At 52.4% G+C, this 20,999-nt stretch overlaps 4 protein-coding genes across 10 annotated transcripts; 3 read left to right on the plus strand and 1 right to left on the minus strand.

Annotated features, from left to right (window-relative positions):
* Positions 1 to 1,912: 1,912 nt before the first annotated feature.
* Ccdc28b (coiled-coil domain containing 28B) lies at positions 1,913 to 6,266 on the plus strand. 3 transcript variants are annotated; one of them, XM_041651437.1, is made up of 7 exons: positions 1,979 to 2,067; positions 2,338 to 2,404; positions 3,027 to 3,214; positions 4,996 to 5,162; positions 5,243 to 5,436; positions 5,636 to 5,658; positions 6,082 to 6,266. In XM_041651437.1, the coding sequence occupies exons 3-7, from the start codon at positions 3,051 to 3,053 to the stop codon at positions 6,134 to 6,136; spliced, it is 603 nt and encodes a 200-aa protein (XP_041507371.1). In that variant the 5' UTR covers positions 1,979 to 2,067; positions 2,338 to 2,404; positions 3,027 to 3,050; the 3' UTR covers positions 6,137 to 6,266. The 3 variants fall into 3 exon arrangements, with proteins under 3 accessions (XP_041507370.1, XP_041507371.1, XP_041507369.1); XM_041651435.1 differs by having other exon boundaries at positions 1,982 to 2,067; positions 2,338 to 2,587; XM_041651436.1 differs by lacking the exon at positions 2,338 to 2,404 and having other exon boundaries at positions 1,913 to 2,067.
* Positions 6,267 to 6,470: 204 nt separating this feature from the next.
* Iqcc (IQ motif containing C) lies at positions 6,471 to 9,564 on the plus strand. Its single transcript, XM_041651155.1, has 5 exons — positions 6,471 to 6,547; positions 7,086 to 7,229; positions 7,438 to 7,687; positions 8,301 to 8,410; positions 8,506 to 9,564. Exons 1-5 carry the CDS (start codon positions 6,506 to 6,508, stop codon positions 9,163 to 9,165), a joined length of 1,206 nt encoding a protein of 401 aa, XP_041507089.1. The 5' UTR covers positions 6,471 to 6,505; the 3' UTR covers positions 9,166 to 9,564.
* A 526-nt stretch (positions 9,565 to 10,090) lies between these two features.
* Positions 10,091 to 15,633, plus strand: Dcdc2b (doublecortin domain containing 2B). Its single transcript, XM_041652881.1, is given in 7 exon segments — positions 10,091 to 10,345; positions 11,986 to 11,990; positions 13,279 to 13,446; positions 13,736 to 13,882; positions 13,992 to 14,031; positions 14,479 to 14,614; positions 15,000 to 15,633. Coding segments are annotated over 7 exon segments (888 nt in total). The 3' UTR covers positions 15,137 to 15,633.
* A 35-nt stretch (positions 15,634 to 15,668) lies between these two features.
* On the minus strand, positions 15,669 to 20,971 carry Tmem234 (transmembrane protein 234). 5 transcript variants are annotated; one of them, XM_041652882.1, is made up of 5 exons: positions 20,935 to 20,971; positions 20,538 to 20,689; positions 18,884 to 18,950; positions 16,645 to 16,737; positions 15,669 to 16,448 (listed from the first exon to the last, which is right to left on the minus strand). In XM_041652882.1, exons 1-5 carry the CDS (start codon positions 20,948 to 20,950, stop codon positions 16,363 to 16,365), a joined length of 414 nt encoding a protein of 137 aa, XP_041508816.1. In that variant the 5' UTR covers positions 20,951 to 20,971; the 3' UTR covers positions 15,669 to 16,362. The 5 variants fall into 5 exon arrangements, with proteins under 5 accessions (XP_041508816.1, XP_041508818.1, XP_041508820.1 ...); XM_041652884.1 differs by lacking the exon at positions 20,935 to 20,971 and adding an exon at positions 17,269 to 17,467 and having other exon boundaries at positions 20,538 to 20,928; XM_041652886.1 differs by lacking the exons at positions 20,538 to 20,689; positions 20,935 to 20,971 and adding exons at positions 17,269 to 17,467; positions 20,416 to 20,479.
* Between the last annotated feature and the right edge of the window lie 28 nt (positions 20,972 to 20,999).

Here is a 20,999-nt window from a genome sequence, read left to right on the forward strand (position 1 = left end):
GAGACAGAGGCAGGCAGATCTATGTGAGTTCAAGGCTAGCCTGGTCTACAAAATGAGTTCCAGAATAGCCAGGGCTGTCTGTTTTTTTTGAAACCCTGTCTCAAAAAACCAAAAAAAAAATTTGTTAGTTGTGTCTTTAATCCCAGAGAAGGGGCAGGCAGATAAATCTTGTTGAGTTCAAGGCCATCTTGGTCTACTGATACTAAGTTTCAGCCCAGCCATGGCTAATGAGACCTTGTCTCAGAAAAGTAAAAAGGGAGCCGGGTGGTGGTGGCGCACGCCTTTAATCCCAGCACTCAGGAGGCAGAGGCAGGCGGATCTCTGAGTTAGCGGCCAGCCTGGTCTACAAGAGCTAGTTCCGGGACAGGCACCAAAAGCTACAGAGAAACCCTGTCTCAAAAAACAAACAAACAAAAAAAGTAAAAAGGATTCCCTGTGAATGTTTTCCAAGGTGCTCCAGAGGATGGGGGAAGAGGTGAGCTTTATGCCTGGGGTTTAGGTGTCACCTTAGGAAGTTTGAACCAGGCCTACTGAAGGAAGGTTTAAGCCGGGCGATGGTGGCGCACGCCTTTAATCCCAGCACTCGGGAGGCAGAGGTAGGCGGATCTCTGTGAGTTCGAGACCAGCCTGGTCTACAGAGCTAGTTCCAGGACAGGCTCCAAAAGCCACAGAGAAACCCTGTCTCGAAAAACCAAAAAAAAAAAAAAAAAGGAAGGTTTAAAACAGCTGAGTAAGGTCTATACCATTGACTGCCTACTGTGACATTGGCCTTCATCAGGGGAATGCATAAGGGCTTCTGGGTTCCTTAATTCAGCTGCTTTCCTGTAGGAGAGAACCTATAGGTGGCATCACCCAGCATCTTTCCTCTCTAGGTTTAGGCAGAAAAAATGGAGATGCTCAGCATCCTGGCACTATAGGGGCTTCGTTAGCCAGTACATGGGTAATACTCCGTGTACGCCCCATTGATCCCAAAGATCCTCCTGTTCTTCCGAGCAAAGCAGCTCTGCTGAAGCTTCTGGCCCCTCGGGAGGGGGCTGAAGGTGGGGACCGCAGAGGTGCTTCTGATCCTCTGCCACTGTGAGGGGCCTGAAACCTCTCCATCTCCATTGTCCCCCTCTCTCTTGCCCTCGGTGTTCAGAAGTCTGGAAATACTGTCCCTTCCTAAAGTGGTTTGGGTGTCTAAATTACCTGGGAAACATTTCTATATCACTGTTGGCAGAAACAACATGCCTGGGTCCCCAGCAGCCAGTGGCCCAGGTCAGGACAGCCTGCTGTTATCTCAGGGAAAGGGGAAGATGGATGTGTTTCCTAGGTTTGGGCAGCCTGGCTAGGATGCTACTCTCCTGTGGCGTTGGATGCTGCTCTGGAGGACTGAGCCAGGACCTCTGCCAGGTCTATAAATAGCGCCGCAGTGATGGAGCCTCCCTCCTGGCCGGCACTAAGATCAATCAACACTTCTGGGTCAGGCTCTTTCAGGAGCTCAGGTGGCCAGGTCTCCTACTGCTCTGGTTCTCCCTACATAGATGAGAAGAGATCCCGTTGGTTCTTCAACACTTACCAGCTAGGACTGTCTGGATGCTATGTGGCCCAGGAATGAGTGACGATTGGTTATTTTCAATAAAGTTGGAATAGCAATTATATTTAGGACTATAAAGATTAAATGTACAAAAAAGTCTAACAGGGCACTTGGATACTTGGCTGTCTTTATTTCTTCTGGAGGCTGCTGCCTAATTTTTATATGTTGCCTATACCCACGCATTCATTTATTCCCATCACCCCCATCCTGCACACAAAGCCACCACCATTTTGTAAGGGGTTCCTTCCAAACGTGACGAGAAACAGTATTTTAAATACATATCTAAGAGAGTATGCTCAATTCATACGGTGAGAGTCAACATGAGGACTCCTCCCGGTTCAGCTCCCAGTGAACCGAAGAGGGCTACTTTCTCTTTAAATGCAAATCACCTCCAGCCAGCCAGCTTAGCTCCCACCAGCTCTAGTTCCCGGCCGCGAAGAGGGAGATTACAGAGAAGCACCGTTCCCCCACTCCAGACCCCAAGCCTCCAGGTCAGTGGCTCCCCAAGGGATGTGGGAAGGGAGTGATGCAGAAGGGGGTAGGGTAACGCACCTGATGCTCTTTTTTGAAGCCAAGGTTCAGAATTGCGTGATTCCTTGGACACAGCCTCCCAGGCTGAGCGCGGTCACTGGCTCACACTGTTGCATGGGGAGACAGAAGTTGTCTCCCTTCTGCCCCGCCCCAGCCCCACTGATGCTACCCAGCTATTCTATGCTGCTGACATAAATGTGTATGCTCCTACTCCATCATCGCCATCTCAGGAGTGAAGCAACAGCTTTTTGACAGCATCTTGGACCGGGACCCCGTGGAGAGGCCCCAGCAGACCAGGTGCCTAGGCGGTAGGGCTGCATGAGAGCGAGGCTAAACTGTGCCGGCCATAGTTGGAGACATCGGTGGAGAGCCAGCCCCAGAGACTCTCACTGGAAAAGGCTAGAAGCTGTCCCAGGGACCTCCTAGGCACCCCCGGTATTTGCAGTTGAAGTGGAAGAGAAATGCCGGTATCTAAGGGAGGTGAGGCTGTGAGTCAGTCATTCCTAGTCACTGTGGTGGACAGGTTGACACTAGAGCCTTCCCCGGTGCCCCACCTTACCTTGGTCATATCTCCTACAGAGCGGGGCCTCGTTAAGACACCCGATCCTCAGTTGGCTCCCCTAGTCACGGCCACCTCTCCAGCCCCAGGCTTGTAGGCTGCAGTGGCAGGAAAACAGCGAGATGGGTCCACTCCAGCCCTCTCAGGCAGGCCCATGGGGTTCTTGGGAAGGAAAGGGCGTTGAGTAGCCTTGGAAGGTCCTTCAGATGCATAGCCACTGTCCAGCAATAGGCTGGCATTGGGCCCTGTACAGACAAAAGGACAGAGCTCCTGACTGCTGGACAGGAACAAGTTCTTGTCAGTTCTGAAGAGCTGCTGAGTGAAGGGGCTGTTTGGCCCTCTCCTTATCTTCCTTCCCAGGCCTGAGGTCCAATCAAGCACCCAATGGACGACAAAAAGAAGAAGAGGAGTCCTAAGCCTTGCCTGGCCCAACCAGCCCAGGCCTCAGGCACACTGCGGAGAGTTCCTGTGCCCACCAGCCACAGTGGCTCCTTAGCCCTGGGACTCCCTCATCTGCCATCACCCAAGCAGCGAACCAAGTTCAAGAGGTGAGTACAAGAAGGTGTTCGCCAAGAATGCAGGACCTCGGCTATGGGCTGAGCACTATGAGAAGGAGAACCCCCAGACATTAGCTGCCACGCGGTAATTGATGCCTTCGCGTGTACTGGCTCCACGTTCACGGGGGTGGGGTGGGGATTGAGACCCAGTGCTTGCCCTTGGATGCACAGAGAGAAAGCAGGGAGACACTGGGACCACACAGAGTGGGGCTGTATCTCTGCAGAGGAAGTTGCTGGACTCCCTGACAGGGAAGAACATTCAGAGCTGAAAAGCTTGCAGGGCATGAAAACAAAGACATTATTGCTGGAAGGCTCCAGGAGTGCTGAATAAACGCCTCCCCTCCGCAAAGATTTGTCCCCCTATCGGCCTCAAACTCACAGAGATCCACCTGCCTCTGCCTCCCAAGTGTTGGGACTAAAGGCGTGCACCACCACTGCCTGGCCATTTGTCCCCTTTTATTTCATCTTAGCGATGCTGGGGAATTGACCTCAAAATATTGGGCATGCGAAGCAAGCGCTCTACCACGGAGCGACCTCCCTAGCCTATTTAAGTTCTCTGCTCAATTCTTTTTTTTTTTTTTTTTTTTTTTTTTTTAAATATTTATTTATTATGTATACAATATTCTGTCTGTGTGTATATGTGCAGGCCAGAAGAGGGCACCAGACCTCATTACAGATGGTTGTGAGCCACCATGTGGTTGCTGGGAATTGAACTCAGGACCTTTGGAAGAGCAGGCAATGCTCTTAACCACTGAGCCATCTCTCCAGCCCCTGCTCAATTCTTTTTATGTTATTATTATTCTTTTTGAGACAAGGTTTCTTTTTGTAGCCCTGGCTGTCCTGGAACTTGCTTTGTAGTCCAGTCTGGCCTCAAACTCTGAGAGATCTGGCTTCTGCCTCCCAAGTGCGAGAATTAAAAGCATGTGCCACCACACCCGTCATGGTGGCACATACCTTGAATCCTCGCACTGGGTGGCAGAGGCTGGTAGATCTCTATGAGGCCAGCCTGGTCTACACAGTGAATTCCAGACCAGCCAAGGCTGCATAGTGAGACCCTGACTGAAAAGAACAAAACAAAAAAAGAATTTGGATCCTACAGTATAGGTGTCCCAGTTTGTTCCCGTGAATACGGTGTGGTGTGTTTCTTTCCCTAGCATTCTATAAAAGCCATGCTCCTGTGGATGTCTGTACCATCTGCCCGTCCAGCATGGGCCAGGGTGGCTATCGAAGCTGTAGCTGAAGCTCAGGGCTACTTGAATAGTAGGGGATGCAGCAGGAGAGGAAGGCAGGCCTGGCTCACTGGAGTGTTCACTGTTACTCTGGGGAGCAGAATGTATTACCCTGCTGCAGCCAGAGCCACACCTGCAAGGAGATGGAAAATTCACAACATTTTTGGAACGAGAGCAGGAAAATCTTTTGGTGGGAGGTGCTTTGCTGGCAGTAAAAAAGGAAGGCCAAGGCCGAGTGACCCACCCAGAGTCCTAGGAGCTACATGGGTTCTCAGACAGGAGGCTGGGTCCATCTCCTTGCAGGCACAGCTCCTGCTGCAGCACCATGGAAACAGACTTTCTGTCCTCTTCCTTCCTCCCCTTCCTTAGCTCCTTTCCCTCTCCCCATCCCACTGCTCAGGGCAAGACCTCAGCACAAACATCCATTTGTGTTGGTGAGTGGGCTGGGCAGATGAAGTAGTACAGAGAGACATGGCACCAGAGATCTGGGCGTGCCTGGCTGTTCCCAACACCCATGACCATGGTCATGTCCACTTCACTCAGAGTAGGCAAGGAGAAATGCCGCCCGGTGCTGGCTGGAGGTGGGGGCGGCTCTGCAGGCACGCCCCTGCAGCACTCCTTCCTGACTGAAGTGACTGATGTCTACGAGATGGAGGGGGGGCTGCTGAACCTGCTCAATGACTTTCATTCGGGTCGCCTGCAGGCCTTTGGTAAGTCCAGGGGCAGGGGAGTTCTGTGGATGGGGCTGGCTAGGGTCCCAGGCTGGTTCCTAAACTCAGGAGTTGTCCAGGGAAGGAATGCTCCTTCGAGCAGCTGGAGCACGTGCGGGAGATGCAGGAGAAGTTGGCCAGACTGCACTTCAGCCTGGACGTGTGTGGGGAGGAGGAGGACGAGGAAGAGGAAGACGATGGGGTCACAGAGAGCTTGCCTGAGGAGCAGAAGAAGACAATGGCTGACCGAAACCTGGACCAGCTGCTTAGCAATGTGGGTCATAAAACTGATTGTTTGGGATCTACCAAGGGTGGAGAGGGCACAGGTTCCCAACTCTCCCAGTGAAAGTCTGGGGGTACATGAACCCAAGATCTGTGAGTTCCTCCAGATCCACTAATAGGGCTTCCCCTGAGTATCCGCGTTTGTTCTCGGTCCCCTCCTGACAGAAACCTCCTTTTCTCTCTATTGACAGCTAGAAGATCTTAGCAATTCCATGTATCCTTTCCAAGGGGCTTGGTAGGGTCGTGTGTCTCTCAGCAGAGGGAGAAATCCTGCCTCCCTCTCGGCGTATGCACACATAGCAAACATTCCCATCTCCTGCAATCCTGACTCAGAGTGAGCCACAAACTCTCCGCATTTGAGAGAAGGAATGTAGAATTTCCTGACTGCTAAGAGAAAATGACATCACGAGCGGTGGCACAAAACTAACCTAGCCCTCCTTCAGAAAGCAGAGGCAAGCCCTGGCACGATTACAATCTCGGAAACTGACGTTCTCCTACCCTTGCAGCTTTTCATAATCATCCTTACTTAGCCTGTGGCCTGGTGTGGTGGCACTGGACACACACAGCCTGTGCGGATGGGGAGGAAGGTAGGTGGAAACACTGGGGTCCAAAGCGTTACAGTCCTTGACTGGCACAGACAGAAGCTGCACTTGGCAGAGAACGCTGAGCCTGAGGAGCAGCCGGCGTCGTAGGTGTTGGACCCAGGCCTAGCTGCTTCTCTCCTTCCCTTCAAACTGTGACTTTTTACGGACTCGGGAGGGTTCCGCAGCCCCCCAGGTGCTATGAAGTGGGGGGCACTGGATGGAATTAAACAAACGGAAAAGCCGCTCCTTTTCGGTGTCTTTCTTGCTTTTACCGTGCCGCACACTGGGTCGAGAAGAAAGGCTCGGGGCGGGACCGGATGGGGTGCATAGTTGGGTCGGAAGAAGCCGTGTGCGTGACCCTGGAAACAACGGGCGGGGCCCTGTGTTTGCGCCTGCTCAAGAGCGGCGTAGCCTATAGGTGCACTGCGCAAGCGCACGCATGCGGAGGATGCACAGCACAGGGCGGTTGGAGACGAAATGGACTCCGGCCTGATTCTTCAGAAGGTGTCGGCACTGCAGGTCGTGATAGAGCAAGTGCACCTCGGGTCAGGGACCCGGACTTTCGGCAAGATGAAGCTGTCACGTGGCGTCCCTTACCCGCACGGCACTGAAGAATGCCCTGCAGGGGCGGGGTCGGAAGAGCTAGAAGAACCTTAAAACGAGGGGGAGGGTCCAGCCCAGCACTTTCCGCCTCCCAGAGCTCCAAACCGTGATTGCCTGTCCCTTCCCCATAACTGTGTGCTTTCTCTGGCGCCCCGCCCCGCCATGACCTCTCAAGAAACATCTATCTTCTGAGCTAGGGGTGTAGTTCAGAAGTAGAGCGCTTGACTAGCATGTTCAAGGCCCTGGGTTCGATTCTCCAGCCGCCAGTAACCACAAAATCGAGCGTGTTTGCCAGGATACCTTTTTTCTTTTCCTTCCTTCCTTCTTTTCTTTCTCTTTCTCCTTTCTTTTGTGTGTGTGTACTGGGATTAAAGGCTTGCGCCACCACCGCCCGGCTCAAGATGCCCCTTTTGTAAAAGTGTTAAGAGGCATTTTCCCCGCTTCTCCACATTAGGCTTGTATCCGGGGCTTCTTGGTCCGGCGTCAATTCCAGAGCCTTCGAGCTGAGTATGAAGCAATTGTACAGGAGATCGAGGGTGACCTCAGCACACTTCGGTGGACTGGGGGCTGGATTCCCAAGCCCATATTTCTCCCAGAGGTAGTATATACCCCAGGGGTAAGAGAGAAGGAGAACCTGGTACAGGGTTCTGGGAAATGGTCTATACTATGTGTCTGCCTTGTGCCCCCAAGGCCAGAATCACTCACACTGCAATCCTTCGCCCTACCTCTTAGCCTACTAGACTGGTTTCCAGACATCTGAGGGGGTTTAACCCTTTGATTCTCATACCTCTCTGATTTTTCACAAGGCAAAATCTCATTGCTCCTGGAAAGCAGAGAAAATACCAAACCCAGAGCAGAAACTCTGGAGCTATTTCTCATGTAAAGACTCTGAGAAAGATGTCATCTTGGAGGAGATGGTGTTGAAGACAGGAGGGAGCCCAGCAAAACCAGGAAGTCTTTGCCAAGATGACGGCTCCTGGCTTCAAACTGAGCAGGGCAGGAGAGCCAGCCAGGAGAAGACCAGAGATATCTCCGTGTCTGAGGTGGACAATGCAGGTAAGTACTGCTTTGCCGCCTCTGCCTCCCAGCTGAAACACAGAAGAGTGCGGGATAAGTTACCGCCCTTCCTCACCCCTTCCCCCTGCCTGCCTGATGAACATGGAGGGCTGTTACCGCCCTTCCTCACCCCTTCCCCCTGTCTGACTAATGAACATGGAGGGCTGTTACCGCCCTTCCTCACCCCTTCCCCCTGCCTGCCTGATGAACATGGAGGGCTGTTGCTGCCCTTCCTCACCCCTTCCCCCTGCCTGCCTGATGAACATGGAGGGCTGTTACTGCCCTTCCTCACCCCTTCCCCCTGTCTGACTAATGAACTTGGAGGGCTGTTACCGCCCTTCCTCACCCCTTCCCCCTGCCTGCCTGATGAACATGGAGGGCTGTTGCTGCCCTTCCTCACCCCTTCCCCCTGCCTGCCTGATGAACATGGAGGGCTGTTGCTGCCCTTTCTCACCCCTTCCCCCTGCCTGATGAACATGGAGGGCTGTTGCCACCCTTCCTCATCCCTTCCCCCTGCCTGACTGATGAACATGGAGGCTGCCAGGATCTAGGACTGGACTAGTTCCCAGTGTCTACCCCTCAAGGCATTCTCCTTTTCTTCCTTTCTTCAAAGAAGTCACAGATCTGAGACTGTCCCAGAGACAACATGAGCTCCAGGACCAGCGCAACCATTTGGCCATGGAGTTGCTGTGGCTGCAACAGGCCATCAACAGCCGGAAGGAGGTAGGCACTAACTGAGACCCTTTCTAAACAGGTCAAGGGTGGGGAGGGGCCTTCTGCCATTCCTGAGCAAGCTTATTCCTGTTCTTTCCGAACAGTACCTCATTCTCAAGCAAACACTGAGATCCCCAGAAGCAAGCCAGACCAGAGACAAGCCTTACGTGTGCCTGGACCACAGGGGACAGACCTGTGGGAAGACCTGGCTGCAATCCAGCTGCCTCCTTAAGGACCAGTTGTGTAGGGACAGGACCGTAGGAGAGCCACACTCTGCAGATGACTCCTGCCGCAAGGGCAGATCGCAGCCCCAGAAACCCCTGTACAGACTAGCCAGTACAGGCAAAGACACAGTGGGGGCTAAGGGCAGGGAACTGTGCTACAGGAAGGCTGGACCACAGCTGCCTGCAGCATTAGACAGCCAGGCTGGAGGGGACAGGGCCACCAAAGGGCCAGATCATGGAGGACAGGCCTTTCATGAAACCTGCCTAGAGGATCAGACCCTTGGGGACCCCAAGTCTTGGAGTCCTTGTTCTGCAAAGGCCATGACACAGCTGCCCTCCCTCTGTGGACATCCAAATACTGTGGACACATACCCCGGAAAGCCGAGCTACAGAGAGGCTGACTGCCAAAGAGCTAGGCCACATGATTTGAGCACCTCAGAAGGTCACATGATTTGGGATGGGACATCGGCAGGGCTGGAACATAGTAGCCTGGATCTCAGAAGAACTAAGCCACCCAAGAGCCAGCAACCCCAGTGCTAGGAGTTCCAGCCATGGAACTACCAGTGAGCTTAGTGAGGAAGGGTGGGAAAACCAGAGGACTCTGCTGTGGAGATGAAGATCTTGTCTTCCCCAAGAGAGGATCAGTGGACGAGCAGTCCACAAAAACAGGACCATCAGGCAAGACCCGAGGATCCAGGAGAGTAGGTTCCCAAAGAGGATGCTATGAAAAGGCGTTAAGGGACCTGGTTCCACCTCTGTCTTCTGCCCTTGCTCCTGGCCATTCGTAGCTGTCAGGCCAAGCTGCAGGATTGTGCTGGCACAGTAGGGGAAAGAAGGGCATGCCCTTTTAGCCTCTGCCTGTCACTTCATCCAAATTTTACCTTCCCTTGGGATAAGGAAGGTGGGAGGATTGTGGAGAATAAAAGTTTTTCTTGGTTATGAGCTTGTCTGCTTTTATCTCGTGCATCTGACCAGGACTGATTCTGGGCCACCTGGGTCATCTCCCACTCACACAGCGCAGCATCCCCAAAGCCAGCTAGCATCCTCCTTGGGGAGCAGCCCCCAGACTGATTACGCTTGATCTCAATTTGAAGGAGCCCAAGCCCTGGAGAAGATTGGATGTGTGTGGGAATCTCTGTCTTCCTCCCGCTGAGCCCCAGGTCTTCCTTTTGTAATGTGAGCAGACTGGGCTGCACAAGACAGCTCAGTACTAGTGTTCACCTAGCATAGAAGGGCCAGGGTTTGGTCCCAGCTCTGCAAGCAAATGAAAAAATATGATCGTATCTACCCTGCACATGTGAGGCCCATCAAGGGCAGATCTGAGACCCTGCTTTCAGGAGAATGCACTTGTCCAAGGTGCCTGAAGCCTTCCTGGATAAGAAGGCAGGACTCCACCTTTGGCATAGCTCCCAGCCCTGGTTTAGTTGCTTGGCAACCGCTCTGTGTCTGTGAGTGAGGATATACTATGGCAGCCAAGAGAGTACTGGTGTATCGCAACGGGGACCCCTTTTTCCCAGGCCGTCAGCTGGTGGTGACCCAACGCCGCTACCCTACCATGGAGGCTTTCCTCTCTGAGGTGACATCAGTGGTGCAGGCCCCACTGGCTATCCGTGCCCTCTACAGACTTTGCGATGGCCACCCCGTCACTGAGCTGGCTGACTTGCAGAATGGAGGACAGTACGTGGCTGCTGGCTTTGAAGGATTCCACAAGCTCCAGTGAGTGGGTTGGGCTGGTCAAGTGCCTGGGGAGGGCCATGGGAGCAGCAGTTTGCCCAGTACTCAGCTCCAAGTCAGCCGGCTGGTTCTCCCAGAGCCTGGGGACAGGCTGTGCTGGAAGAGCAGCGCGGTGAGAGAACCCGGCATGAGTCTACATGATCAACTAATAAGTGAGCTGTGACTCAGATTGCATTCTGTTACTCAAGCTAGTGCCCGCCACAACCAGGACCAGCCCATGGGGATGATTCTCAAGTGGAACTTTGTTTAGGAATTACTTTCCCCCCAACTGCTGCCTGCCTTCTGAGATGGTTTCTCTGTGTAGCCCTGGCTGTCCTGGAACTCTTTGTGGTTGTTGTTGTTGTTGTTTAAGACAGGGTTTCTCGCCGGGCGGTGATGGCGCACACCTTTAATCCCAGCACTCGGGAGGCAGAGGCAGGCGGATCTCAGTGAGTTCGAGACCAGCCTGGTCTACAAGAGCTAGTTCCAGGACAGGCTCCAAAACCACAGAGAAATCTTGTCTCGAAAAACCAAAAAAAAAAAAAAAAAAAACCAAAAAAAAAAAAAAGACAGGGTTTCTCTATAGCTTTGGAGCCTGTCCTGGAACTTGCTCTATAGACCAGGTTTGCCTCAAACTCACAGAGATCTACCTGTGCCCTCTGTCATCTGAGTGCTGGGATTAAAGGCCTGCGCCACAACCACCCAGCTGGAAATCACTTTCCAGATCAAGATGGCCTCAAACTAAGAGATCTGCCTGCCTCTGCATCCCAAGTGCAGGGATTAAAGACCTGGTTGCCACACCTGGCCAAGGATTTATTTTCTGTCCGAGGGTTTTGCCTGCATATAAATTCTTTGTTATGCCTGGTGCCCTCAGAGGACAGAAGTGGATGCCAAATCCCCTGGACCTAGACTTAAGGATGGTTGTGAGCCACTGTGTGAGTACCAGGAGCTCAACCCAGGTCCTCAGTAAAAGCAGAGGGCTCTGGACTGCTGAGCCCTCTCTCCAGCTTTTTGTTTTTTGAGACAGGATTTTCTGTGTAGCTTTGGAGCCTGTCCTGGAACTCACTCTGTAGATCAGGCTGGCCTCAAACTTATAGAGATCCACCTGCCTTTGCCTCCTGAGTGCTGGGATTAAAGGTGTGCGCCACTACTGCCCGGCTTTCTCCAGCCTTTTTAATCTTGCGTGTTTGTCATGCAGGTCAGGGAACAACTTGCCAGTTCTTTCTTTCCTCCATGTGGGCTCTAAGGACTTTGGCAGCAAAATGCCTTTGCTTGCTAAGACATCTCTCTACTCCTAAGAGCTGTTGATTAAATCCATGCCATCACCACCAAACCCTAAAACTGTCCACTTCCTCCCTGCTGCGCTTAAGCGTCTGAAACTCCTGCTAGAGTAGGGACATCTCTTTCAGCAAGATGAGGGTCAGGTGGTAGATAATAATCCCAGCACTCAGGAGGCAGAGGCAGGCGGATCTCTGTGAATTCAAGGCCAGTCTAGTCTACAGTGCTAGTTCTAGGACAGCCAGGACAGGAGTACACAGAGAAACCTTGTCTCAAAAACTACACACACACACACACACACACACACACACACAAATGACTTGAGCTTCCCACGCAGGCCTAGCTCCTAACCCTGCTCTGAACACTGAGCTGGGGTAGTTTAAGTTTATTATAGGGAAGGAACATGGTGTCTGGACACTCCCTGTGGAATTCTGAACAAGCCACATCTTTGACTGTCACCTCATGAGTGGGGAATTTCTGGACTACAGTAAGATACTTATGGCTTCCCCCAGCCTTCAACACCTAAAAGCCACATGGATTTATAGCCTGACTCAGTTCTCTGGGATCCTGCAGCAAGTTCAAATGTCCACATGTTCCTGGCCCAGAAAAGGCAGAGTGCTCCAGTGAGGAGGGACACTTAGGGTGCTGGGCAGCTACTGAAAGATGGCCTCATCCTAGCCTAAGGGAGAGTCTGAGATGCTTAGCTACAGCAGGAGAAAGAAAGGAGAGATGATTGGGGGAGGGGCAGGAAATCAAATGAGAGATTTTGGAGTCAGACTAGTAACCACCTGGGAGGTGGTGGTCAGAGGCTCAGAAGTTGAAACTCATCTTGAGTCACATAGAGTAGACTGACCCACTTGAGGGACTCCATCCTCCTGTCTCAGTCTACTTTGGAGTGCTAGATCTGTATTGGCTCCTAGCCCTGGCTGTCCTGGAATCACTCTATATTCCAGATTGGTACTGAACTCATTGAGATCCACCTGCTTCTGCCTGCTTGTCCTTTCAGCTCTTTGCCTCCTGGAAGGAAACACCCAGGCGGGAAAAGCGGCCGACAACACGTAAGTCCAGGGAGACTGCAGCCTTTCTTGTCCCATCCCTCCCCCTAGGACTGCTCCAGTTTTGTGGGTGGAAGTCCTGGAAACAGCAGGAGGTGTCCAGTCCAGGGGACGGATGTGCCGTGCTCACTCCAGTCCCTGCTCAGTCCCTGCCTTTTACCTAATCTCCAGGCCACGCCAAAGAAGGAGTCAGTTGTGAAACCCTGGGCAAGGGCAGGAGTCATGTGACTCAGGGACTACAGGTGCACCTCTCAGAAAGGTGTGAGCACTTGTCCCTACTCACTCGCTCTCCTGCACAATTTTGCTTCCTGCCTGCTCAGCCCATGTTCTTAGAACCATCCAGTCCCAAGCGAAGTCTTGGACTTTCCCTGGCTTGGGTTTCAGGAGCCTCTCATGTCTCACCCCCCATGTGACGGGGCCTCTGGACAGTGGCTGCCAGCAGACACCCCCTGCTATATCCTGTGAGTGCCGGCCCTGGGGCTGGGGGTTTGGATTTCTGTGTCAGTAGGTTTTTCCAGGAGCCCCATTACACATGGGGAAATTAAAACTGGAACATGTAAAGTGCTTCTTGGGTCACTTTGTGCCCCTTTCACATGTGGCGTCTCAGGGACACATCCCCTTACCTGGCTGTTCTTTGTCTCAGTGTGTTCAGGAATGGGGACCTGCTAAGTCCCCCCTTTAGTCTGAAACTGTCCCAGACTGCCGTCCAGGACTGGGAAATGGTACTGAAGCTGCTGACGGAGAAGGCCAGGTTACAGAATGGGGCTGTGCACCAGTGAGTATGGGGACTGGCGGGGGGGGGGGGGGGGGGGAAGGGCAGGCTCCCAAGAGCCCTGCTGCTCTTAAGTTGGGAAGGGCATGAAAAGGCATGTTCTCTCCAGCAGGGCTTTCTTTTGTGCCTCGGGACGGGCTCTCTAACCCAGCCCTACAAATCAGGCCAGAACCTAGGTTAACACTGCCCAGAGGACCAAAGTCAGAGGATCCCCCAGGAGCTGTCCCTACCTCAGCATCTGCTGGCGGAGAGTAGTCTGTTACCCAGCAGCCCTCATCACTTCTCCCCCCAGACTCTGCACCCTCAGGGGGCTCCGACTGTCAGCAGGCACAGCTCTGGTGAGTGGCCGTCACTACGTGGCTGTCGGAGAAGAGGAGTTCAAAGCCCTCCCCTACATGGAGCTGTTGGTGCCCAGCCCCTCTCTGTCCAAGGGCTGCTGGTATGCTTGTTTGAGGTGGAGGGTCACAGGTCACAGCAGGGGAAGTGCCCCCTGCCTGGGAGCTACGACTGTGCTCCTCTGTCCACTACAAACCTGTCTCTCACTGCAGGTATCCTCCAGGCCGGAAGCAGATGTCCCACAGGCAGGGGGTAGGTAAGAGTGGGATGCAGGGGAATGACTGGCTGAGGGTTCCTATGAAGTAGTGATTCCCCCTCCTTGGGCTAGGAGTTATAGAGTGGCACATGGCATGCCAAATGCCTCCCCCTAGGCTGGCTGTTGGAACTGGCTACTTGGCATAGCAGGGCCCAATGGAACCTCCACTCACCACCCCATTCCAGGCCTCCATTCTCCCAGATGAACCAGTGAGCATGTGGCACCAGAGTAGAAAGCAGCCTGTTTTCCCTGGGCATCTTTGGATGCTAGTATCAAGCGCACTATTCCTGGGTGGACAGCCAGAGAGGAGCAAATGCGGGCGGGAAGGACGCAGACTCTATGGGACATGGCCCTCACAAGCCTGTAGGCAGCAAGGCACGCTGGGCAGCAGGGGAGGTAAGAACAGTCAACAAATGGATTCTAACTCCGTGTCCCTCCTGTAGGCCCAGGGCCACCAGGCTCAGGCAGCTCAGCCTTCTCCAGAGGAACCGAGACAAACTGAGCCATCTGCTTTCTATGCCAGATCCCAGCAGTCCACTAGGCCAGGAAGCAGGCTCTCTCCCCTCTCACTTCCATCAGGTGAGGAGGGGCGGGCCCTTCACATCACTCCCTCCTGCTTACACTCTGGGAAGCAGGCCAGCTCAGGTCAGGTCCACCACATGCTGGAGGTGTCTGCAGGGGACTTCAGCAGAGCTGAGTGCCAGTCTTCCACCTCCAAGTCACTGATTCTTTCATAGGGACATATGTAAAAACCACACAGAAAAGACATTGCTTAAAGTCAAGAGGTCCAGAGGTAGAATCGCAGCTGGGAGCTAAAGGCAAGCCTCCAACTTCCCTGCCCTCCTAGGAGGCATTGGAGAACGTGGGACCAGGCTCAGGGGAAGGAACTGGTGTAGCAGGTGAAGGCAGTGAAGGCGGAGGACCCTCTCAGCCTGGGCGTCAACCAATGTTGCCTCCTTATTAGGAGTTAAGGGAGTTTATGGAGCTTCCTACCCAAGGAAGGAGACAGCTGGGGCTCAGGAAGTGGATGAAGACGAGAACACCTGCATAGAGGAGCCTGTGGGTCAGGTGAGCCCATCAGATTGGGAAGCCTTACCCTGAGATGGCAGAGGTCTGAGCCAAAGTCTGGGCTCCCAGGACACATCTTCCTGGTGACCGAAAGCCTGCCCTCCTGTTTCCTAATTACTGAGGCTTTCTCATTCCCAGTCTCCTTTCCTGGGATGGGGACTTCTGGCAGTGGAGGCAAGCTGGGCATCTGTATGGCTCTGTATGTTTCCACATGTCCACCAGAGGGCAGCAGAGACAGGGGAAGAGGCCTTGTCCCTCAACATCTGCCTGGCCAGGGAGAGGCAGCCTCATGTTCAGCCAATGCGTGTGCCACCATCTTAAGTGCCAGGAACGCCAGTCAGAAGCTGAGGACAACCACTCCAAACCACCCCAGCTTTCAGCAGCCTGCTCCCAAGAAGCCGGGCCTCACTGGGCTTGCAGAAGGTATGGCCTCCTCAGCCCCTCCCCATTCATAAGCCCGCAAATTCTGTAGAGGCCACTTCCTTGTGTGATTCCCTGACAGATAAAGGCACCGCAGACTGGGTTTAGGAGCAGGCTTGTCACAATAAAGTAATACTTGTTAAGCTTTGTTTGCTGCAGATTTATTAAAAGCTGCTGCTGGCCAGGTGTTTGCAGCGGTGAAGTGCTGCTCAGGCACAGCTGTCTCCTTACTCGAGGAACTGGAAGTTGAGCTCATTTTTCTTCCATCTGCCATGTAACCACTCTCCCTGAGTAATGCCCAGTGATGAGGCTGTGGAGCTGCGGTTCAGAGACTGCAGCCAGCCCTTTCCACACAGCCGAGGCTATGTGGACTGGAGCAGGCCAGCAGGCCAGTAACAGACGGCTGCTGGGCAGGGCTGCTGGGGGTATGTGTGTAAAAGTCTCCAGTGTGAAATCTCTTCTCCTTCTCTCTCATGCAAGGCTTCTCTGTGTAGCTGCCTTCTGAGTGATGGGATTAAAGGCACATGCCACTACTCCTGGCTCCAGTGCTAAATCTCAATAGCTGAACCCACCAGAGATTACAAAACCATCCCAGGGCTGGTCCTTGGTCCTTTTTCCTTTTTTTCTTATATTTTTTTCTTTTCTTTTCTTTTTCTTTTTGGTTTTTTGAGACAGGGTTTCTCCATGTAGCCTTCCTTGGCTGTCGTGGAATTCTGGACCCTGAGGTAGATGTGATGCGAGAGATGAGGAGGCTATAGTGAGCCAAGCTGGGGTACCCCCGGCGCACCTCGGCCTGGAGTCCGCTGAACACAGCAGAGCACAGACAGCAGAGCTGAAGGTCAGGGCTGGCCCTGGGTCTTGGTCACCGAGCTTGTGATGCAAAGCGTGACCCCCGTGATGGCGAGTACCATGCCAGCCACTGCCTCTGAGATAAAGAAAACATCAAGGGGCTGGGGGTGAGCTGGGCCAAGGAAGACTGACGGGGCCTGGTCCCGATTCCTACCCCAGGGCAAGATCAGGGAAGGCCTCTCCTCTCCCACCCACGGGAGACAGACTCGGGGGAAATGCTCACATACGTCAAGGTCCAAGCGGCTATCCTTACAGGCAGCAGCCTGACTTACGTTTTCCACCAACATCTTCTCCAAGGATCTTCCCAACAATCAGCGTGAAGACCATGGCCAGAGAGTTACAGATGGGCACAGCTAAAGTCAGATCTGGAAAGTGAGAACAAGAAAAATCCCTAGAGGCAAAGATGCCTTTCTAGAGACAAAGTCCTATCTATCATCATCACCACCATCACCACCTTTACAAAAGTAGCACAACACAGACATGGGAGTAAACTTAATCACTCTGGGGGCCAGGTGGTGGTGCACACCTTTAATCCCAGTATTTAGGAGACAGAGGCAGGAGGATCTCTGAGTTCCAGGACAACCAGGGATACAGGCTATCTCAAAAAAAAAAAAACCAGGCAAAAACAAAGAAAGAAAAACAAAAACATCACTGTGAAAGCAGTTCTAAGAGGAAATGTCATAGCACTAAGCGCCCACATAAAGAAAATGCAGAAAGCTGACACCAGTGACTAAACAGCACACCTGAGAGCTCTAGGCAGAAGCAGGCGCATCTCTGTGAGTTCAAGGCCAGTCTGGTCTAGCATGGGAGTTTCAGGACAGTTTGGGCTAAACAATAAGATTCTGTCTCAAAAATAAAGAAAACTGAGCATCATGAGGCAGATACTGGGAACATACCATGATCCCAGTGACCAGGAGGCTGAGGCAGGAGGATATCCAGTTCGAGGCCAGCTTGGGCCACACAGCACAACTCTATTAAAGGTGGGGGTGGTCGGGGAGATGCCCGGTCAGTCAGTGCCTGCCATGAAAGCACAGAGGTCTGAGTCTGGATCATTCCCGCTGTGAAAAGCTGGGCCAGGTGGACTGTGTCTGTAACCTGAGTGGGGGAGACAGGAGGGGCAGAGATGGGTGGGGCCCTGAGCCAGCTGGCCAGCTCGGATGGGCAACCAGTGAGCTCTGGTGCCAGACAGCGACCCTGTCTCAAACACCACAGTAGAGGGTGATTCTGAAAGACACGCAGCATTGACTCAGCTTCCACACCCGAGCACAAGCATGTACCCCTGTAAGCCACACACATGACTAGAAACAAGGCCACGCAGCGTGTGCACAGCGGTGCTCCTAGCACACAGGAGAAAAGCGGACTGCTTCAAGTTCAAGGACAAACTGGTCTATATACTGAATCCTACCCAGGCCAGCAAGGGTTACAAGGAAGATTTTCTGAGGATGACCCTAAATTTCTGCTCCTCTTGCCTCCACCTCCTAAGTACTAGAATTAGGGTGGTTAACCACCACGAAGGGTTTATTTGGTGCTGAGGATGGACCCAGAGCTTTGTGCAGGCTGGGTAAGCTCTCTACCAAATGAGCTACATCCCTGGCACAGCTTATAGCCATTAATATACAATTTCAAATCCCAACTAGCATTCTGTTGGGATTAAGGCAAGCATGGTAAATTCCCCAATATTATAATTTATGAAGTTAAGCATGTTTGTCTCCGAAGGTCATGATATGAATATGTAATCTGATGTATTAGGAACAGTTAAGAAACATTTGGAGAAAGAAAATTTATATTTATTGAGCCTCTACTGTATGTCAGGCACTCTGTTAGACACACTGAATCAATCTTCTTCACAATGCTATGAGGCCCACTATCTAAAAACCAAGATTTAAATAAGGGGCTTATTTTAGGCTAAGAAAGCAGTGCACAGTGGAATCAGAGTCATCAGAGCCTCGCTTACACGGGTGACTGGTGAACACACCTCTAATCCTAGCACTCGGGATACAGAGGCATGAAGATCATGATTTTGGAACTAGACTGAGTTACACAGTGCGACTCTGTCTCAAAAACAGCCAACAAGGGCCAGGAGGATGCTCAGTGGTGAAGGCACCTGCCATCGAGACTGAGGATCTGAGCTCATCAGAGCACCTACAAGGTAAAAGGAGAGAGCCTCTTCCCAAATCTTGTCCTCGACACACACACACGCATGCACACATGTGTACACACACAGAGAGAAAATAAATGCAATGAAAAAATAAAAGTACTGAGCAAAAAGAAAAACTATCCCCCACACAATAAGTCCCCTCCTCCCAAAATAAAGAAAACAAGTCAGCACTTACGACAGCAAAATGAACTTTCCCTCTCCTGCTGCTGCACGAGACGGCCACACTCACACCCACCTCACTGCCCCTGGGACCCGGAGGGGGATTAGAAATAGATGTTCTCCCTCAAGGTATTTCTGGTTCCCTTCATAAAATATGGCCTCCACCGCGGAGGACTTCCAAGCCAGAGACCCACCTGTTGATGCCAAGGTCAGGTAGTAGAGAAGGGAGCCACTCTGGTTGAGGAGAAAGGGCATCAGATACTGGAAAGAGGAAAAGTCTGTCAACATTGCCTGCTCACGCAACATCATCATCTGACCTGCTAGCACAGCGGTTCTCAGCCTTCCCAGCGCTGCAACTCCTTAACACAGTTCCTCGTATCCTGGAGACCCCCAGCCATACAATTGGTTCATTGCTACTTCATAACTGTATTTTTGTCGCTGTTCTAAATCATTTTACTTATTTTTTTAAAGATTTATTTATTTATTATGTATACAACATTCTGCTTCCATGTAAGCTCACATGCCAAAAGAAGGCACCAGATCTTGTTACAGATGGTTGTGAGCCACCATGTGTTTGCTGGGAATTGAACTCAGTATCTCTGGAAGAACAGCCAGTGCTCTTAACCAGTGAGCCATCTCTCCAGCCCCCTCATTTTACTTATTTTATTCTCTGCATAACCATCTATGCACCAAGTGCAGACAGTACCTTCTAAGGCCAGAAGATGGTGTCAGAGTCCCTAGAACTGGATTTACAGACAGTTGTGAGCTGCCATGTGGGTGCTGGGAATTGAACCTGAGTCTTCCATGAGAGCAGCTAATGCTGTTAATGGCAGACCCATCTCCCCAGTGCCTCCACTATTAATTGTAATGTAAATATCTGATATCCAACCCTAAGGTGTCATGACTCACCGGTTGAGAACTGCTGTTCTTACACAGGCTTTTCCCCGAAAGGGGAGGGATAAATAAATGCCCATGTTTATTATTATATATAATAAACAATTTTTATTTCAACAACATATCTAATACAAATAATTAATTTATAAATAAATTCCCAGGAAGACTCACCTACTTGAGGACCCTTTTAGGGCACAGAGAAAAAAAATTCAATGTATACTCTTGCTGTAAATGCCCTCTCCCTCAACTTGGCCAGTTCCCATCTTCCCTAAGCCTGTATGGCCTTGAGTGCCAGTTCACTCCTTCCAAGAAGTCCACTCCCGGTCCTGCAGCTCCATCCCTCTCCTCGGAACTCACAGGACTCCATCTCTTCTCCCCTTCTTCCCCTTGGCCCAGAGAGTCCTGCAGATCTAGCTGGCTGCATACCTGGGCAGACCTGGGCTGGAGGCAATTCCTCAATGCCCTTCCTTATGGTCTTCGCCAGGGCAAACTGAACCCAAAGAAAGCTTTTGAAAAGGCTCACAGTAGTTCTATAATTGGTGAAGTAGCAATAACAATAATACCAGCCATGGACAGAATATATATGCTGTAATAGGCCCAATGCTAAGTGTTTTATGTGTCTTACCTCAATTCTTTTGTTGTTGTTTAATTTTTCGAGACAAGGTTTCTCTGTGTAGTCCTGACTGTCTGGAACTTGCTATGTAGACCAGGCTAGCTGCGAACTTACAGAGATCGCCTTTGCTTCCCGAAGGCGTGCACCACCACCACCGCCCCGTTCCCTCAACTATCACATCTGCCCTACACATTAGTCATCATATAGTTTCCATTTTACCAAAGATAACGCCGAGGATCACAAGGAATAAGTGACTCCTCCTGGAGCTTCTAGTGAGGAGGAGGTGGGCTGGGATGCTGGCTCAGCGGCTCCTGCGAGGGAGCGCCAGTCCACAGACGCACCTCAGTATTCAAGAAGAGAGTCTTCATCTCCTGCAGCAGCTGCCGGGCCCACGTCTGCTCATGCACTTGCTGCAGGCCGGCGGAGGCCCGCTTCAGCAGAGGCTGCGTGCCACCCCAAAGGGCGGCCACCAGCACCAGAGCGAGGACCTGCCCTGAAAGCAAAGGAGCAGAGTCACCCAGGTCCTCCCCGGCCTTCTCCGGCTCGGCTGACCGGCTCCATCTTCCTCCCGAGCTCTCCGCGCTGGGCTGCGCTAGGCCGGGAGGTCCCGCACCGACGGTGGGGGAAGTGAGTCCGTCCCGGGCTTAGCAGGGCTGGGGTTCACGGGTGCCGGGGGTAGTGAGATAGGAGACCCTAGCCGGAGTCAGTGTCCGCGGAGGGGCGGGGCCAGCTACCCACCCAGAGACGCCGCCATGGTAACGCCAGGCCCCTCTACTTCCGGGAGTCAAGGGGCGGAGTCCCCG

The sequence above is a fragment of the Microtus oregoni genome, unplaced genomic scaffold (assembly GCF_018167655.1).
Source record: "Microtus oregoni isolate MIOR12 unplaced genomic scaffold, Mior012 000005F_ref0000423, whole genome shotgun sequence".
Taxonomy (NCBI): domain Eukaryota; kingdom Metazoa; phylum Chordata; class Mammalia; order Rodentia; family Cricetidae; genus Microtus; species Microtus oregoni.

What these genes read in the sequence shown, in the direction of transcription:
- Ccdc28b (XM_041651436.1), top strand. Translation starts at nt 3,051, where the DNA reads ATGGACGACAAAAAGAAGAAGAGGAGTCCTAAGCCTTGCCTGGCCCAA. An exon ending in GGGTCGCCTGCAGGCCTTTG is followed by an intron (nt 5,163 to 5,242) that starts GTAAGTCCAGGG and finishes GGAGTTGTCCAG; the next exon opens with GGAAGGAATGCTCCTTCGAG. An exon ending in GAAGATCTTAGCAATTCCAT is followed by an intron (nt 5,659 to 6,081) that starts GTATCCTTTCCA and finishes TGACTGGCACAG; the next exon opens with ACAGAAGCTGCACTTGGCAG.
- Tmem234 (XM_041652882.1), bottom strand. An exon ending in CTCTCTTCTTGAATACTGAG is followed by an intron (nt 18,951 to 20,537) that starts GTGCGTCTGTGG and finishes TCCTCTTTCCAG; the next exon opens with TATCTGATGCCCTTTCTCCT. An exon ending in AGAAGATGTTGGTGGAAAAC is followed by an intron (nt 16,449 to 16,644) that starts GTAAGTCAGGCT and finishes TCTTTATCTCAG; the next exon opens with AGGCAGTGGCTGGCATGGTA.
- Iqcc (XM_041651155.1), top strand. Translation starts at nt 6,506, where the DNA reads ATGGACTCCGGCCTGATTCTTCAGAAGGTGTCGGCACTGCAG. An exon ending in AGAAGGTGTCGGCACTGCAG is followed by an intron (nt 6,548 to 7,085) that starts GTCGTGATAGAG and finishes TCTCCACATTAG; the next exon opens with GCTTGTATCCGGGGCTTCTT. An exon ending in GTCTGAGGTGGACAATGCAG is followed by an intron (nt 7,688 to 8,300) that starts GTAAGTACTGCT and finishes CTTTCTTCAAAG; the next exon opens with AAGTCACAGATCTGAGACTG.